Genomic DNA, 14,926 nt, shown 5'->3' with positions numbered 1-14,926 from the left:
AATTGCTGCCCAATGATAATATTAGATCATGAAGTGGGGGAAGTCAGCGAGGACTTTAATTACTTAAAGAATTGAACTAATGTTGGAAGTCGTGGTTATTCTACTTAGTCAGGTTGTTGTTTAGTCACTATTGGCCATAGAACACCAGCTGCTTGTCCTCTTTTGTGTGCATTCTTTAACCACAAGCAGTACGTCACTGTCATCCTTTCCTTCTCCCATCCTCTAGCAGCGACGCTCACATCTTCCCCCATCTTCCCCCATCTTCCCCCATCTCTTTTTCCACTTTATTTCTGTAACAGGATGTCCTTTCATTTCCAGTTTGCTGGAAGTATTCAAAAGGAGATATTCTCTTTGGGAGTGTGCATCCAACCCACACTTGGCCTCAGTGACCAAGTGTTGGGGTTACAATGTGACCTGACAATGTTGGATAACCGATCTTTAGTTAGGCGGTAATGTTTTCCACTCGAGCAGTTTGACTTGAATACTCCTACTGCTACACAGAAGAGAGTGGAGAATGCCCTACAGGGTCTGTAAAATGAAGAAAAAGTATCGCAGAGTTTGTTGAGCTCATGCCCATGGTAGAAATGATATCCCTCCTACAAATCAAGACGATGATTTAGTTTAGACTGAATCTGTCATGTGTGGGAAGCATAGCACTTTGGGTTAGGGTGAAGCAGGAACAGAGACCCCCGCAAGGATACTCTAGGCGTTGCTGTCATTAACGACATCTGTAACACAATGTTTTTTTGTGTTTGTGACCTCTTCTTTGACAATACTGGCCATTATATGGAATGGTTAAGATGTGATTACTGTATTGTTTACAAGGAACAAGAGCTGATGTTAATGTCTTGCTCAGGTCAGGGATGCCCAAGTCTGGGCCTGAGATCATGTTAACCTTGTGAGAGTCTTTTTTGCTCACCTTTGATCTATTTATATTTTATCTACAGCTATTTGCCATCCACTGACTGCTTTACGTTCATGAATTTTCCTATTTTCCATATTTGAACCACAAACCTGTCACAAGCCTTCCTATCTCTGACCTTTTAGGTACCCATTGTCCTGTTAGTGTGTGATGATGACTGTGTGTTGACTGAAAGTATTCCCTTCAGCTTTGACACCACAATACTACTGTTGTAAAGGCCTTTCAATGCAGCGTGATGACCTCACTCTGTTGTATCCATCACCAGACCTGGGTTTGACTTGATGCACACAGTTTATTCTCATTTTCTTGCTGCCACCTGTATATGAACACACCCACTGTCAGTACACTTGTTCATGCAAAAAGCAAATGTAGCAATCTACCCTCTCTGTTTTTTTTTCTGTATTCAGAAACTGCTATGCACTTTTATCTCTATTGTAATGCCCGTCCCCCTGAACTCCCTAAAACAAGAAATAAATCAACTGCAATTAATCTAAAAGTGCGCTGACTAGGACTGGGATGGTAAGCACATATCACTTCCCATGTACCAGTGGTTCCCTGTAGGTTTATCTATTGATTTTAAAATCCTATAATTAGTTTTTATGCATATGAACCTACAAGATCTCCCTGACCATCTGGGAGTGCCGTACTAAGCCTAGAAACTTTTGCAGAGCCTGCTTTTGAAATAGTTATCCTTTTTTAAGAGATGAGCTGAGAAAAATAACAAAGCTCAAAACTCATCGTGGTTCTTATATTTACCTGCGCCAAGGAGGTTTTGTTTTCCGCTTGGTTTGCCTGTTGGTTGGTTTGTTTTGTTTGTTTGTATGTCAGCAGGATTATAGAGAAACTTCTGGCCCAAGGAAGAACTCATTACATCTTGGATATGAATCACAGGGTGGTTACACAAATAAGCATTGGGATACAGGGCATTTGTGCTGCATTCATGTGCTGTCGGAATAATCGGATTGTATAGAATAGTTCCTGATCATATTTCGTGGCTCACCTAATCCATTTCTCTTCTTTGTCACACCAAATACTGGAAACCGCTATCAATGTGCTGTTCAAATGCTCTGAACAATAAAATACAACGCATCTTTTTTGTAGTGTCCATGTCATTTCCACGTTACGACTTAAAGCTCATGAACACACTGAAGTCGGATGAACGACTTTCCAACTCGGGAAATGGGACCATCCGTGCAGCATTTGAATGCATCAGTGGCCTTTGTGAAGGCCTGCGCTATCAAAGTACCATTCTAGTTATCTATATTTCTAGTTTGAACAGCTTTTCATTATTTTATTTAATTCTAAATTTCAAATCCAAATTATCTACCGTATTTAACATTTCAACTGATTGTTGGGTGTTGCGTTTTGACAGAATCCTTGAACCCCTGATGCCCTTTTAACCTTATCCTAACATGTACAGTGTTCACTAGAGCAAACACATCATTCTCATTGTAACAAACACCAGGAATTCTTCTGAAGTACTGTGTATAATGTCATTATGACAGGGACCCCTACAGTAAGTATTCTCTCCCAGAGAGAGGAGGGGGGAGACCTGGGTATATTGTCACTATTGGCTGACCCTCAAATACTTGTTTGTTATTATGATTTGGGAGGTCAAACAGGAGTCGCGGCTCGATGTGACTCACTGCATATCAGTCATTCAAGATGTTACCAAGTGATGCAGATTGTTGCTGTGAATTGGTTCGCTCTGAGGTAAATGAAGGGAGTGGAAATACCATTTCTGTTTTTTAGCAAAAGGTGTAGCCTCAGGCATTGCAAAGAAAATGGAGCCCATTGCGTTTTGGTTTTCTTGCTCCCCAAAAACATTTAGCTGTGTGCAGGCTAAATCAATTCTAAATAGATGTGAACTGTCTGATGATAGTTGATATTTAAATACATGATTTGCATGTGATAGTGAGCAATGAATGTATACAATTCATACAATGTTGTTATGCTCTGCTAAGCCTGCCTCCTATTTGTGTCTCTCTATACGTGAAATATCGTTATCTAAATTGCCATTTCACATTGTTTTATGTTATGCACTATCTTTGTCTCGCTGTGCTTTAATCCAGATCTGCAGGATCGAAAACATGTCTCACCTAATCGAGCTGCGAGTGTTGAACCTGGCAGGAAACAACATATCCAGAGTGGAAAACCTGCAGGGCCTCAACTGTTTGACTGAACTCAACCTACGAAACAACTGCATCTCTGTTGTGGTGAGGGGCCTCTTTCCCAATTAGCGACCGCTTAAAGCATTTTATTCACTGCATGCTCACTATTCTGCTCCTTCATATAAAGGAAAAGGCCCCAACTGTTCATCTCATTTTCAACCAAGACTGTAGCTTCTGCTTCCCTTTCCCTTTTATGTGGCTTCTATTTTCTTCCACTTGAAAGTGCAATGAGGAGTTAGAAATATTATAAAAATGTGTTACAAGATATCCCAGTAAGATATTTGCAGGATACAGTAGTTGTAGACTTCAGAACTTTTGTGGCTGCTGCCATAGAATGATTTAACCAGCCTAGTTCTTTGACAGTGTGCTGTGTCTGATCTGCACAGCTTATACCAATGCATCATACACATGTACATCACATTACATCAAATGTAGCTGACCCTTTTATCCAAAGCAACTTCCAATAAGTGCATTCAACCATGAAGGTACAAACTCAGAAATTTAGAACCGCAAGAATCATCACATAGAAGTACATTAGCTTCAAGTAAGCTAAACTACAAAGAGCCACATGTAAGTGCATTTTTTATTTTGTAACCATCTTCTTAGCCAAGACGCAGTCGGAAGAGATGTGGTGTTTAGACTTGTAGCTCTCCCGATGTCAATAGGGGGCTGTATTGCATTGTATGTATTGGCTCAGTGTTAATAATTCAAACCTAGTCCCAGATTGTTAACTCTAGCTGCCTTATGATTTGCAAGCGCCATGGATGGTTTCCTGCATGCACCATGTTCCTCTTAGGATAAAAGTACTAGTAGCGTGCTACATCTGGGCGCCTGTGGCTCAGGCGGTAGAGTGGTCGTTTATCAATAGGAGGTTCGGTGGTTTGATCCCTGGTCTACATGTCGAAGTGTCCTTTGGCAAGACACTGAACTTTGAATTTCTCCCGATCGGTGTGTGAATGTGCATGAATGTTTATCTGATGAGCAGGTGGCAGCCTGGTCCACCAGTGTATTAATGTGTGTGTGTGTGAATGGCGAATGGTGCCTATACTGTGTAAAGCGCTTTGAGTAGACTAGAAAAGAGCTATATAAATGCAGTCCATTTACATCTTTCATCTTCATGTCATTCCTTTGGCTAATGTCCTATGGATGGCTACTGTTTTCTCTGCTGTCTCATGATATCCCATGTAGCAGGTTTTACCGTCACAAAATAACAAACAAAAATGACATCAATAGAATCATTGTAAGAAAGTCTGTGGTGAAATATCTCTCTCTGGCGTTACCTAGGGAGACGTAGCTCATTACCCACAACCTCCCTCTGAATTTATGGCGCAGTGAAAGAGAAACTGGATATTCTTAACACGGAAATTCACTCCCCTTGGTTTCTATAGTTTTAATCTGATAAACAGAACAGTGCATGCCAAAACAGGCCCCTTCATTTGTATGCAAATCCCTGAAGCCCTTTCCTGCTTTTTGGTAGAAAATAGGAATGGAATCCAACATTGTGTTGTTGTATAAAACCTCTTTCCATCACTCACCCTGTCCTCTGCCTGCAGGCTCTGATCAAGAACCACTTTCAGTCCTAATTATCGGATGTAATATTTGATGCACAGGAGAGAAAAAGTGCTACTCCTCAGCAGATTCTTGAGTCTGTCATTAGTGGTGTTTGCTGCCAAGTGCCTGTATCAGGCACAAGGTAAATAACATCCTCCAGGTGTCCAGGTTTTCCCTTTCATTCAAGGCAGATGAAAAGTGGAATTGTGGACTATAAAAAAGCTATGCTATGCTATAATAAATGCTATGAGTTACTTACAAGTAATTGATGACCTTATATTTAGTCTCATTCAGCTAATACATAAATATATCAGCATTATATGCCACATATGCACTACATATACTGTATCTTTAAGTTTTTTTCATTTCGACACATCAATACAATTAGTATTTAATGTATTCTTGTACTGTATTGAATGTGAAACTATCTGTTGTCTTGCACGCCTACGCTTTTCTTGGCCAGGTCGCCATTGCAAATGAGAACCTGTTCTCAACGGCCTACCTAGTTAAATAAGGGTTAAATAAAAAAAATTAAAATGTTGTAATACATCTCATGTTGTAATGTTGTAATACATCATGTTGTAATACATCTCTCATGTTGTAATACATCTCTCTGAATGTTATCATCTACATATTTCCATAGTTTTAACCATACATTTCTACTTCAATCCATTACATTTTCATATAAATGACACTCTAATGTTTACAACACATTCATTGATAAAACAGTGGTGATTTAACGAATCACTTCATAAAGCTGTTTACATATGCTCTCAGGTGGGTCTTTCCATTGAGAAATCTTGTGGCATTCAGGAAGTGATGCATTTTATATTTTTGGCAGCAGGAACCGTGATTCGTTTGGAAGAGCTGGGTAGTCAGCATGAGCATTGATAGAACAGACAAAGCAAAAATGCATCACCCACAGGCAGACTGGCTTATGAATTAGCAGAACTGTAATAAAAAAAAGCAAGATAACTTTTGCAACTTACAGTTTTATCCAAACTATTGAATAATAATACAAAACCAGATTGTTACCTCAGCATGTGTACGCGCATAATGCACAGCATCTGCAATTCTAGCACACAATACTTGAGGCCAGATGTGTGCCGGCTAAGCTCACACCTCAGCTCTATGCTATTCAAAGAGTAGCCACAAAACCCAACAGCTTACAAGCTTTGAAACCCCCTTGGCATCCACATGTACCTGTGTGTTGATTTGAGCAGCTTTCATGCTCTTTTGTGGTGTATGTTTGCATGCAACAGAGACAGCGGTGATGAGAGGTAGTTCTGTGTTTGTGGAGTAACGCCTCTGCCAGAGCTCAGTATAAGTGTGAAAAATGAAGACACGCAAACTGTCAGTGAGAAGAGGGTGGATCTGGGATAAAGAGGTGAAGGCGCGGTCACATAAATACACAGCTGCAGGCAGACACTCACAGCAACACAGCTCTACGCAACCTCACATCAGATCCGGTCAGCTGATTGGTTCTGATCAATCAGTTTAAAAAAGAGACCAGATTGGGGGAGATTATTATGCAGCACATCAGCTCAGTGATGACATCATTCTGTCTGAGACAGGGCTGCTATATTTAGTCTCAGACAGTGTGCAGCAGTGGCTGCAGCCTCACCAGCATCCATACAGGGACTGGCACAGACAGAGACTGTGGGAGTGTGGTGGAGGGTCAGATTAAGCTAGCACTGGATAGCATGACTTGCAGTTTTTTAAAAGAAGGAAAGAGGACACGCCCCTGTACTGCGGAGGTGCACAGTAAAGCATTACACAATCTAATTTTATTAGACTTAGTCTCAATTCATTAAAATATGCTGTTGCCATAAGAATTATAATTTGTACCTCCATACATCAGAAATGTAGCCTAGAAATCTAGACGCACCCTAGTGGCAGCAAATGTAATTTGCTGCCGCTATCAGAAATGACAATGTCAATGTGATTTTGTTTTACCACTAGGGAGCAATAAACCTGTCAAGTGCTAATGGCTAGCATGTTTGCATACAGTTGACAAATTACATATTCGGCAAACGCATAACAACTTGCTTTTAACGTTTAAGTTTTGTACGGGAAAAAATGTCTGGGTCGCTTTGGCTTGCTAGATGTTCTGACAATGTCAAATGTCACTCATACCTCGTCTCGCCACCATTTGGTGGTGGACAGGTGCTGTATTGCGTAATGGAGTTTTAATGCTGGGAAAACCACCAATTCCTGTATTAAAACACACTGTTTTTGCAAAGTTACTTTTATTAATTCCATAGGTTTAGCATCAACAATGTAACACAACAGTCACATACACAACACTTACAAACCCTCTAGCATTGCTCCTGATGTTGCATACTGTACTATAGTGAGCATTTTGGCCGTTGGAATGGATGAAACAAGGATGAGTAACTGTGTACTATATTTATATGTTTGTGTGGATGGGGGTGGTAGGAATTTTCAAAAATGTCAAGACTCTGTGCTGCAGTATTAGTACTGTTCGCTGCAGAGGAGCTAGCATAGCCTAAATGCTAGGCTGATCTCTCATTTGAATGGAGACTGGCAACAGTTCTGGTGGAGGCTGTGAGGCGTTGGCTGCAATATGGGTGGACGCTGACGCAGCTCATTCAGTGTCTGCTTTGCTTCCAGCATATGCAACACTGGTCACTGGACACCCACCCACACACACACACAATCTGATTAGCTGATGTCGTGGTTGTGACTTTGCCTACGTCCCCATGTATCCTCTTCAGCTTGCCAGCTGGCCAGCTGCTGCTCCTTACTCCACCCCCTCACTTAATTCTGCATTGATTTAGATGCTTAGAAAGAAACAGCCCCCATCCCAGTCAGTTTCCATTGAAATAACCCAAGCTATTGTTCTTGCGTGAGATGGTACAGTAGCTAACTGCTCTGAGTGTGTGCGACTGAATGTATATGTGTTCGAGTGGCATCCTGAGTTTGCCTCCTGCAGCAGGGGATCTCTGCATTAGCGCAGCACACACTCCACTCTCTCTCCCCTCCCCCTTTCCTCCTCATGCTCTCTCTCTCTCTGTCTCTCCTGCCCCTCCTCTCCATGTGCAGACAAGGCAGCGCGCTGTGTGTGTGTGTGTGTGTGTGTGTGTGTGTGTGTGTGTGTGCATGCGCAGGATGGATGGGGATGCTGTATGCTGGAGCTGAGAGCTGCAAGGTGATTGAGGGAATGGAGAGAAATACAGAGCTCTGGCGACAGTGACGATGCAGTGCCCTCTTCCTGAGCACCTTCTTCTCTTCACATCCCTCCATCTCTCTCTCTTTCCTCTTTCTCTTTCTAGACTGAGGTGTACCGCCTGCCCTGCTTGCAGCGCCTCTTTCTCAGCTGTAACAACATCACCAGGTAAGAGCTCGTATCGCTTAACTCCTTCCTCCCCGCAGGGCAGGGACAGAGATGGTAGCCGGACAGTTCCTTGTCCACTCCCTTGGCTCTTGACAGGGCCTGGCCAACAAGCCGCAGGCAGAATACACACAAACGGTTTGCTGTGGTGGGCAGTTTCTGTAACCTAAAAAAAACCCATAACCTGGATGTGTTCTTTATTGTTATTGATTAGCATGCTGTTATCTATGGGTGTGCCAGTACTTTAAAGTTATTCAGACAATCAGAGAAGCAGGCTAACAAGAAGCAAATTAATAACAGATTTGAAGGTTGAGTAAATTCAAGCATTTGCAGCATTGCTAGGTGAGAGAAGTAAGATGAATGAGAGGTGTCTTTTGTTGCAAACGTCAGCCTGCTTTACACACATATTCCAATATCTGCGGTCTGTGTTTTTTTTTCTTTGCATCTTCCTCTCTGAACCTAGCTGTAAAGGTGTTACTGAGTTAACCTGTTCAAGCAACATATCCCTCCCAATGAATAAGGCTGCTTTAAGGAGGGGTCTGTATGTGGGATTATGGGTCAGACAGTGTTTATTAGCCTCCCTGACCATAGTCACCTTGTGCTGTGATAGATCTGACCTGACGTCTTAAGCCAGCCGTGCTGTTCTAGTGTCTGTATGATTCTGTATCTGACACACTGTTACAGAGAGAATTGTGACAAAGAAATAAGCAACAAATAATAAACAAAGGTTTGTATTCTTAAACTTCTTTATGACATTCTAGAGGGACACTATTCTAAGTGGAGCGTGATTATTCAACTAATTTCCATAATATGTACATTATTTTATACATTTTCTTTCTTCTTCATATTCTTACTATTACTATAATGACCTTTTGGTAAAGGCATTTGAATTCAAACTTCTCTTTTGAATGGTTGCTCACCATGGCATCGTAGAAAGGTGGCTGGTGTACATTTTGAAACTGTTCAATTCTGATAGGAGAACAGTTGTGCTCTGTTGCTAGGTAGAGGGACATAACATATTGTCTACTTGGTGCAGTCAGTTTGCCCGGTAGAGGATGATGGAGCAAAAAACAATCCCTCATGAATGTTTTTTAATTATTATTTCACTTATCGTAATCTTGCATTTTTGACTTTACCTGCCTTGATTTTGAACACCTTATGAATCCGGTGAAGGCAGACATACTAATGAGAAGTCAGTAAAGAAATTGGTGCAGCGATTGTAGTGCCAGATGGATTTGGAAACTACACAGTTTTCAACCACAATCCACTCTGCACACACAACAAACACATATTTTTTTGATATTCTCTTCTGATTAGATATTTGATCCAGGGACATGCATGTATACTTAATTACTGCAACTATTAATGAGTGGTTATATCATAGTAACATTACCCAAGAGGGCATTGGTCACTGATTATGAATGCAAACAACTATGCAAAATGCATGAGATGCAGTCAAGCTCCACTGGGATCTCTCAAGTAGTCTTCTATAATCACTGTGACAAAACGCCATTACGTCGTTATTGCTAGATTATAATTGTCTTTATTATAAGTTCATATATGTAATGACACAAAGTATAAAGTATTACTAGTATAGTATAAGGAATTAATAGCAAATAATAATGCCTTGTCACAGTACTGTATGCACCAGTGCAGAAGAGAGGTCCAGCTGTTCCCACTGTGAGATAGGAGAAAATAATACTCAAATTAGTGCAGTTTCCTGACTAGATTGAAATGTTGCTTTGCATTTGTCATAACGCTTTATTTTATTGTTCATCAGAGGTCTATTGTCTGACCCTCTTTTGCATCCAAAGAATCCTGGCTAGGATCAGGCACAGTGCAGTATAGTAGGTTCATAAGGCTTTCAGGCAAATGATTCATCAAGGTTATTATCACAAATTAGCTATGATAAAATCTCCACTGCCTTACTTACTGGTTTTTCATGTTTCCCTTTGCCACAGGCTGATATCAACAGTGTAGCGAATATTTTTCTCTTCATTGCCCGCTGAGTAATGTCAGGCTGCCAGTGTGCCTGCTAAATTACCAGTTGTTCATGTCTTGTTTTAGCTTGGCTCTATTCAGTCAATACAAGCCTAGATAAAGGTATAAGAATCAAAACATAGATGGGGGAAGTTGTCTTGTTTGACTAAAGCGGTGGATGACTCAGGCTTCCCAAAATGTACTTAGGTCGCCATGCCTATATCATTGTAAAGCATTCAGTGTACCTTGTTTTTTTTTTTTTTTTAAACAATCAAACATTTGTTTGTTTGTGTAGCTTTAACTCTCGATCTCTTTTCAAAATGTTCTTTCTTTATGCCTAGTTTTGATCACCTAGCCTGCCTTGGAGAGTCACACTCCCTTTCTGAGCTCACCCTGGATGGGAATCCTGTAGCCCTGGAGACATGGTACAAGCAGGCCGTCCTGCGCTGTGTGCTTCATCTGAGACAGCTGGACATGAAGCGCATCACAGTAAGTCTGAACTGTGTGTGTGTGTGTGTGTGTGTTTACCAGAGTAAAAAACTGGCCACTGACTAAATGCTGCTAATTATAGCTGTTAAAATTTAGTTTATTGTCCCCTTCATTTTTTTTATTTTTATTTCTACATGGTATTTTTGACGTGAAGGTTTTTATCATGCCATTATGCCATAAGCAAACATGTTAAACAGCAAAGAGGAACGAGGATGTAGAGTTATGACAAACTAAAAGCTATAAAACCCTCATAGCTCATGGTTGTGCTGTACTTTGTATTTACAAAGCCTGCGTTGTATGTCATATTTGATGTCACTGTCTAAGCACATATTCCTGACTGCACTGTACATGTTGATTCTTGAGTGAGTCTTGACATCAACTTTATTATGGTTTTACTGTTAAAAACAAACTTCCGATGAACCCTCATAGGCAGTCTCCTATTCACTGTTAATGGGTTATCTCCAGGATCCTGTACATCGTGACGACACTATACTCATTAGTCTTTGTTTTGGGACATTTGTGCAGCATTCATAATTTTCTCGGTTGCATATTAGAGGCAAAAATGCATCAGTGACTAAACTATGACTATAAGCTAAGCATATACAATAGACGTAATATATATTCGGTTTAACAAAACAATGTTTATCCTAAAGCATAAACATGAAGTCATTGTATTTATATAACATTCCAGCAAAGTGCTACAGTGAAATACATCAGCATGCTTTTAGAGGCTGTCAAGCAGGGAGCACCAGGTCTGAGCTTGCACTTTAAATGGAATCTATAAGTACCACACACCTTGCCCTCAGAACATAATGCTGATATAAAAAATAAAAAAAATCCTCGTAACTCCTATTTCAACAATGTTCATGTTTTTACTTGAATGTTAGGGTACATGTGGTCCCTAACAGGTTTGGCAAGTTTCATGATCTCCAGAGCCCATTCAACCACTCCAACCAACCACCGCCCGTAGCTGTCAGTCCTGAAAACAAGGATGGTGGGTTTTTTTCCATAAAAGTTAAATTTTTGGAGATTGATTTGATAGATTTGGAAAAAGTGACATAAACAATGTCAGGCTATGACTGGAGTTTCCATCTTTTCAAACTGTGTCATGATATTGCTGGGGGCAAACTTCGTTGTAGCTACTGAAGATCGAGATTTTCCCCCCTAACCCATTTAACAGAATTTGCCCCCAGTGCGCTATGCTGTCAGCAGTAGGAGACAGATCAGATTATCTGAGATAAAATCTATGCCTGACTGCTGGCAGATTGGCTGTGATATATGAATTAAATGAGAGTTAATACTGTAAATGAGGAGATGCAGTACTACTTTTCAGCTTTGGGCTACAGTAAAAAAAAAAAAGCTGTTTCTTCGTTTCCTGTGTCAGAACTGTTTGGATTATTTCGAAACAGTGGGAAATTGTTTTATAGTCATATTTGATTGACTGATAAAACATATAATCCCAGTCTGATTATAATATTTACCTGCAAATACATTTGATATGGCAAAGAGAGCTTTTATGTATATATACACAATATATCATGCAATTTTCAGAATATAACTTAAATATGATTAAAATGTGTAATTATGTATTAAACTGAAAGCCAAATAATTATGTGGAGGCTGCCCAATCAAAGAAATTGTTATCTCAATAAGAAATTGATCAATTTCATACAAAAGCAGCGCTTTGGTGATATTTCCCATTGGAAGCTGTTCTTCGCACAAAAATGAGTTTAAAGCAGTGACATACAGGCCTTGCACCTTAATCTGTCTCCACTAGCTGACATCAGTGCCTGGACTCTAGTGAGGCTAGCATTTTGCCACTATTGATCAGACTGAAGCATCGTCACAGACAGCTGAATACCCCCAGCTCTTAGCTGGCACACTTAGCTAGTGTTGGCAGCGTTGCATTCTGGGAGTTTTGGCTTTCCCCAACAGCTGGGCTGAGTTGATCCGAGTCTGAAAATCAGACAGATAATCCTGTCATGCAGCCGGCTGATGTGATGAGAATCTCTCCCATCCTCCACAGTGGTCCAGTTCTGCTGTAGAGAACAGCCTTCCTTGCGGCGTCTTTTGTGGTTCCCCTCTCTCCTGAATAATTCAGAACTCATGAATGGCGCGACACTCTGATTGCACAAGCTTTCTTTTTCAGGACGAGGATCGGCGCATGGCTGGTGTACAGGCTCGAAAAGAGGAGGAGAAGAAGAGGGAGAGTCACAAGCAGACTATTCATAAGGTACCACTCTGATCGAATTTGCTCCTGCTGTCTTTGTCTGCCTGGATGTAGGGTTTGAATATGTAGCAAATACACGTGACGGCCTACAGAGTAGATGAAACTAGTGTCCACTGAACAAATGGCGCCCTTTTTTTATACATTGGGTGTTGTATGGTTAGTTATTCTTGGTAAAAAGAAGATAACTACTTGGTTCAAAGTATTGGATGGAGCTACATACTGTAGCATTCTAAAACTACCACATACTGTATTGCTGATGAGATGTGATTAATATCTGAATGTTACACTGTGTATACTGTAGTCTGAATCCAATGCCTTTTACAGTATTAGCCAGCTTCAGGCCATTATTATTTTTGGGATCATGGTTAAAGTAAGGGTTAAGTGTGTATTTGGAAAATAACCTCTTTGGCCTCTTGTACCAATATATATATATATATATAATATTTAGGTCATGCTCAGGACTTTTTTCCCTCTTATGTGACTTCTAATTAATGTGTCTTTTGATTGTTGAGGCTGCTTGGGCCATAAAATATTTTTACTTTTGGATGCTGACATGGACTTCAAGATAAGATAAGATAAGATAGACTTTATTAATCCCACACTGGGGGAATTCCTGTGCTACAGCAGCTCAAAAGTCAAATACACATTAATTAGACATAGGAGAAAAAATATACATAAACTATAGGAAATGGAAAAATAGAATAGAATTAGTTATAATAATAATAATAATAGTAATAAAGCAACCGTAATTACACAATAAACAACCTTATATAAACAGACAGTATATAAACACAGATATAAAGATGAGTAAGGTGCGAATGAATAGAGATGACATATTGCACAGTTGGAGGTGACACAGAGTAATAAATAGATAAATGTGTAGAATATTGTCCAGTGATGGCTCATATTGCAGAAACAGCTAGCAGTGCTACATTATGATGTTGTATTAAAGAGTCTGACTGCTGCTGGAATGAAGGACCTGCGATAGCGCTCCTTCTTGCCCTGAGGGTGCAGCAGTGTGCTGCTGAAGGAGCTGCTCAGGGAACTCACAGTCTCATGTAGGGGGGGGGTGAGAGGTGTTGCCCATGATTGATGCCAAACATCAACATCCTCCTCTCGCCCACCTCCTCTATGGTGTCCAGAGAGCAGACCAGAACCAACCAATCAACTTTTCAAACGTATCCACATCAGTACTACACAACAAAAGTTTGGGAACATTGTTGATGTACTAGAACAGTGCCTGTTGAACCCCAAAATGACTTACAGAAGGAGAGAGACGGTGTTGTCTCGTGTCGTATGATCGGCAGAGGTGTTAATTTCCGTGCAGGTTTAGTGGCTTGACGGTTAACGGTGAAGTAGGGGATTTGATTTGTGGGGATATTGACGGTAATGTTATTAGTGTTGTAAGTTAGCAGTAGACTTAATTAACCAGACCCAGGGTGAGTGATGAAAACTGCTGTGTCTGCCCGATTCAACTCTGAGATTTTCTCGCATTGCACAGCCCTGTGAAGGAATAATCTCTGAGATTACTTTATATTCTGCCTCTGTTTAGAAGTGGTGAATGTAGGCTACAGCTCACAGCAACTTAATACTATATAGTGTCTAGCTTTTAATTCTAGACACTGAAAAGCATAGGGCCTTTTTTTGCCAACCTCCACACAACAGTCGCGATGTTTTTATTTTTTATTTTATTGGTTTATTTGATAGGGACCATGCATATTTATGAACATTGTTGTATAAAAACACCATGTAAATATGCCAGAATTAGTAAAAATAACTACTTTTCATCTGCAGTCCCTAGGCAGGTAACATAGGACTGACATAGAGACAGCCAGCAGTCATACAGCACTCATTCACTATACATTAAAAAGGTTCACATAATGGTGACATATACATTGACAAAACAAAACAAATAAAAAAAATAAATAAAAAAAAAGATGACATGCATACATGATGATGTTCCTTTCAGCTATCCGCTCGTGTTCCAGGAAAGTGAAGAAGAGTTAGTTCGGTATATCCAGCAATCAGGTAGCTAACGTCGGAAGCAGCTGTTGTAAAGCGTTCTGCTTGTGGCGTCTGCGTATGACGTGCAGGTTACCTTCCCCCCAAACACTCCCCCAAACACGGACACACACATACATACAGATATGTCTCGCTTTATTAGATAGATGGGGAGGGGTACACTGTCAACAGTATTTGTAAATGGGTCTGTAAATTCTACTTTATTT

The 14,926-nt window shown here is 40.4% G+C and overlaps 1 protein-coding gene across 1 annotated transcript in view; it reads left to right on the top strand.

Annotated features, from left to right (window-relative positions):
- The window catches only part of lrrc49 (leucine rich repeat containing 49), a 37,483-nt gene that overhangs the window by 5,078 nt on the left and 17,479 nt on the right, over window positions 1–14,926 (top strand). The window contains exons 8-11 of the mRNA XM_078258161.1: window positions 2,995–3,138; window positions 7,941–8,002; window positions 10,321–10,468; window positions 12,618–12,701. Coding sequence (XP_078114287.1) covers window positions 2,995–3,138; window positions 7,941–8,002; window positions 10,321–10,468; window positions 12,618–12,701 — 438 coding nt within the window. The remainder of the gene's footprint in view (window positions 1–2,994; window positions 3,139–7,940; window positions 8,003–10,320; window positions 10,469–12,617; window positions 12,702–14,926) is intronic.

The sequence above is a fragment of the Sander vitreus genome, chromosome 1, assembly GCF_031162955.1.
Source record: "Sander vitreus isolate 19-12246 chromosome 1, sanVit1, whole genome shotgun sequence".
In the NCBI taxonomy this organism is placed as follows: Eukaryota; Metazoa; Chordata; class Actinopteri; order Perciformes; family Percidae; genus Sander; species Sander vitreus.
This window is presented reverse-complemented; position numbering and strand designations above follow the sequence as displayed.